The sequence below is a fragment of the Mizuhopecten yessoensis genome, unplaced genomic scaffold (genome assembly GCF_002113885.1).
Source record: "Mizuhopecten yessoensis strain PY_sf001 unplaced genomic scaffold, ASM211388v2 scaffold11031, whole genome shotgun sequence".
In the NCBI taxonomy this organism is placed as follows: domain Eukaryota; kingdom Metazoa; phylum Mollusca; class Bivalvia; order Pectinida; family Pectinidae; genus Mizuhopecten; species Mizuhopecten yessoensis.
Genome location: NW_018408844.1, coordinates 228,392 through 232,863, shown reverse-complemented (window position 1 = coordinate 232,863; position 4,472 = coordinate 228,392). Strand labels below are relative to the sequence as shown.

At 42.5% G+C, this 4,472-nt stretch overlaps 1 protein-coding gene across 10 annotated transcripts in view; it reads right to left on the bottom strand.

Moving 5' to 3' along the window:
* The window catches only part of LOC110464761 (vacuolar protein sorting-associated protein 13A-like), a 188,059-nt gene that overhangs the window by 99,788 nt on the left and 83,799 nt on the right, over positions 1-4,472 (bottom strand). For all 10 annotated transcript variants that reach the window (XM_021520142.1, XM_021520133.1, XM_021520132.1 and 7 more), the window contains 5 exons: positions 4,026-4,193; positions 3,151-3,485; positions 1,800-1,950; positions 1,351-1,507; positions 899-1,026 (listed from right to left, as the gene is read on the bottom strand). In XM_021520142.1, coding sequence (XP_021375817.1) covers positions 899-1,026; positions 1,351-1,507; positions 1,800-1,950; positions 3,151-3,485; positions 4,026-4,193 — 939 coding nt within the window. The remainder of the gene's footprint in view (positions 1-898; positions 1,027-1,350; positions 1,508-1,799; positions 1,951-3,150; positions 3,486-4,025; positions 4,194-4,472) is intronic.

Sequence of the window (4,472 nt, the reverse complement as noted above, 5' to 3'; positions counted from 1 at the left end):
CTTACCAGACAACTCTCTCCTGTGTATAAGACACAATCTTACCAGACAACTCTCTCCTGTGTATAAGACACAATCTTACCAGACAACTCTCTCCTGTGTATAAGGCGCAATCTTATCAGACAGCTCTCTCTTGTGTATAAGACACAATCTTACCAGCCAACTCTCTCCTGTGTATAAGACACAACCTTACTAGACAACTCTCTCCTGTGTATAAGACACAATCTTACTAGACAACTCTCTCCTGTGTATAAGACACAATCTTACCAGACAACTCTCTCCTGTATAGAAGACTGTCTTAACAGACAACTCTCTCCTGTGTATAAGGCACAATCTTCCCAGACAACTCTCTCCTGTGTAGAAGACACCATCTTACCAGACAACTCTCTCCTGGGTAGAAGACACAATCTTACCAGAAAACTCTCTCCTGTGTAGAAGACACCATCTTACCAGACAACTCTCTCCTGTGTAGAAGACACCATCTTACCAGACAACTCTCTCCTGTATATAAGACACAATCTTACAAGACAACTCTCTCCTGTGTATATGACACAACCTTACCAGACAACTCCCTCCTGTGTAGAAGACACAATCTTTCCAGACAACTCTCTCCTGTGTAGAAGACACACTCTTACCAGACAACTCTCTCCTGGGTAGAAGACACAATCTTACCAGACAACTCGCTCCTGTATAGAAGACTGTCTTAACAGACAACTCTCTCCTGTGTATAAGACCCAACCTTACCAGACAACTCTCTCCTGTGTAGAAGACACAATCTTACCAGACAACTCTCTCCGGTGTACAAGACACAATCTTACCAGACAACTCTCTCCTGTGTAGAAGACACAATCTTACCAGATGTACCAGACAACTCTCTCCTGTGTAGAAGACTCAATCTTACCAGACAACTCTCTCCTGTGTATAAGGCTGCCTCCAAACTCTTCATCTGGAAGTTGAACTTAACCTTTGTGTAGTTGACCTTGACCTCTGTTGGTTCGCTGACCTTTTGGGTAACCTGACCTTCAGATGCTAAAACAAAGAGTTATCAAGTGCTGCTTAGTAATGATACACAATGTCATGTAGTCACAAATAAAATAAAAAAGCTTCTCCAGTTAATTAAATACGATATCTAGGGACATTTGCAAAAGATACGACTCGCACTAGCATCGAGAGGGGGATTCCCCAGACAAAAGAGGGGGATTCCCCAGACAAACTAATTGTAAGACATTACGTTAACAATACATTGAGCCCATAATGTCAACATTCCATTATATAAATATTTGCAGAGTCGTTTCAAGATATATGTGAGGTAAATTACTTAGACAAATCAGCAACACCAATCAAACATCTTACATGTTCCCGAGGGTGACTCCTGTGTTACAGAAGTTTCACTTGGTTGTTCAATCCCTGTCTGACTTTGATCATTGTCCTCTGTTTTAACCTGACCTTCATTCAAATTCTCTTCCAGAAGTGACATGGCCATTTTGAAATCTCCCTGGCTCATGGTCGCCTACAAATCAACAACTTAGAATGTTATACCCGGTACATCAAATCTCCCTGGCTCATGGTCACTTAACAGAGGCTGTTTGGCCCTCTTTATTCTCAGACATGATGCTACATTTTTTTGTTTATTACATTTTAAGGCTTCAGTAAGCAAAACTGACACAAGTGATTTCATCTAGAATGTTACAAGAAACAGAGAACTGAGAAGTCTTCCTCTGCATACCTGTATATCTATAGATGTGTGAGAACCATAGCAAACGTTAAACCTTATCACCATGCCGACCCTGCTGACCACTTACCACAATGGCCTCCATTGACCCTGTGATGTCCACCTCGGGCTGGTCAGTGTACCAGGATATGGCCAGATTCCTGGTTACATTAAGAGAGATGGTGACCGGCTCTAGGATCAGACACTCACCGCGACTGGCCCCGGCCACGTTGAACACGTCCCTGAAATCAAACATTGGTAATTAGATTCTTTCTTAATATCAACCTGCCAACATGTCTGTAATTACCTCCCTTTGTAATACAACAGTAGTGGGAAAAATCAGATAACCAAATTTTGAAACAAAGGGAGCTAACTTTTGTTCTACAGTAGAAGCTAGCCTAAATTTAAGAAAGAAACAAAGGCAGTTAACCTACACAAAGGATTTTCATTTCTATAAATAAAGGGAGCTAACCTACATTGAAGATGAAAAATAAGGGGGCCTACCCCATAACGAACATGTTAACAAAGAAAGCTAACCTTTACCATGGAGACGTTAGCAAATGGGTCTCTTATGTTGAAGAGATTATGGAGTCTAAAGCGGGCTTTTCACTAAGGATTGTTTTTTCCAATCGGCCCGATCTGGCCCAGATTGTCCCCGATGAATTAAAACTTTTTATCGGCCCTATTGTGTTCCTGAATCGCCTCCAATTGTCCATTTTTTTGGCCCGATTGAGACCAATGGACCATGGCAGGGGACGAATCACAGACTTTCCCCGCGCAAGTATGCAAAAGTACGTGCAAGTACCCGCATGTACACGGCAAAGGCCTGGTAGAGACTTATTCTCGTGCGCAAGTGAGCGATCTTCTTGCGTTGTTCGGCCGAGAGAGGCAGAGAAAGGTTGAAAATGGGCGATCCCGGCTTGATTTCGGCCGCAGTCCGCCGTTCTTCATGCAAGAGTGGCCGAATGTAGGCGTATATTGACACAGGGAGCCACAGGAAACCAAAAGCAGCAGAGGCTATAAGCAGCAGAGGCTATACGAAAGCTTCAGAGGGCAGGCAAGACAAGGTGACCTTCAGGGGACCCTCGGACAACCAAGACGACCACGGGCCGACATTTTTTATACGGCTACAGTTGCCGATCACTTTTTCTGTACCCGACCAAAGGAGGACTGAGGCGATCGCGCCAGGCTTCCCCTGAAGGTATAGGGTAGTGCTCGACAGTGCTCGCAGGTTCCCGCCAGTTTAGGGGGAGATAACCTTCAGTATGACAGTTTAAGGGGAGATAACCTTCAGTATGACAGTATAGGGGGAGACAACCTTCAGTATTACAGTTAAGGGGGAGATAACATTCAGTATGACAATTAAAGGGGAGATAACCTTCAGTATGACAGTTTAAGGGGAGATAACCTCCAGTATGACAGTTTAAGGGGAGATAACCTACCTTGTGAGTTTTAACTGTTTCAGCTGGATGACCATTCGATCTAACACAGCTGGGATACCACTGCTGGACACCTTTCCTGTCAGGTGGAAGCCATTTTGAATACTGAGTTCACCAAAATCTGCTAGCAAGACTTCTCGAGACTTTGAACTCAATGGAATGACAATGAGAGGTGCCTGCATGTTGATGTTTAGACCGACACGTGGGGCCTTCTCCTGGAGTTTGCTGACTGCGTCTTTAGAGAATTCTGCCACAGACTGTCCAGCGTGGACCATCCGCTCCCTAGCAGCCTGGAAAACGGCCTGATCCTTCGCAGCCTGGAAGTTGTTCACAAATACCTGCAAACAAACATGGATTATACTTTTGGTTTATCAATTATGTAATCATTTTTATGTTTACATGGTCTTGATTTGGAAAAAACCCAACTTAAACCTCTAAGACATGTTGGGAATTATCCAAAACCTTCCAAAATGTATATTAGATACGAAAACAGGTACAATCCAAAACGATTGGCCATTGCTATTTGTTGTATGTTCAATGGCTACCTTTCTGACAGCATGACATACATCTTACAGAACACATACATCATCAGGTCAATTTTCCATTCGGTTCTTTGCTATTTTTTATACATGAACTTACCTGAATTTGTCCCATTTTCATGAAATTTGCTACACAGAAAATTATTCAACACTTTTATGAAACTTTGTCACCCAATTCCTTCAATTTTTAACCATGAAGAGTTGTTTGAGCCAAAAAATATGTTATGGCAGAATTTTGGATTGTTTCCTAAGGTAATGATGTTGCTTTTAGCTTCTACTTCAAAATGAAAAGTGATATCCCTAACCCTAACCACAGATATTGTTATCTGTACAACTAACCAGTAAGTCGTTGACAAATTTGTTGACGAAAACAAGTCGAATGCAGCCAAGCGTGACGTTGACACTGGTGTCCATGCATGACATGTCTGCATACTTAGCTCCCTCAGTGGCATGGTTATATATAGTAACATCAAGGGTCAACACAGCCTCACCCTGGATCTCCATAATCTAAAAAGAGTAATTTGGATAAACAAATCAAATGTATAGTGATTCATTTTATTAAATTCAACAAAATGAGTTATTGGCTGTTAGGTAGTGTGTCCAGTTAGTGGCTGTAAGGTAGTGTATCCAGTTAGTGGCTGTAAGATAGTGTGTCCATTTAGTGGCTGTAAGGTAGTGTGTCCAGTTAGTGGCTGTAAGGTAGTGTGTACAGTTAGTGGCTGTAAGATAGTGTGTCCAGTTAGTGGCTGTAAGGTAGTGTGTACAGTTAGTGGCTGTAAGATGGTG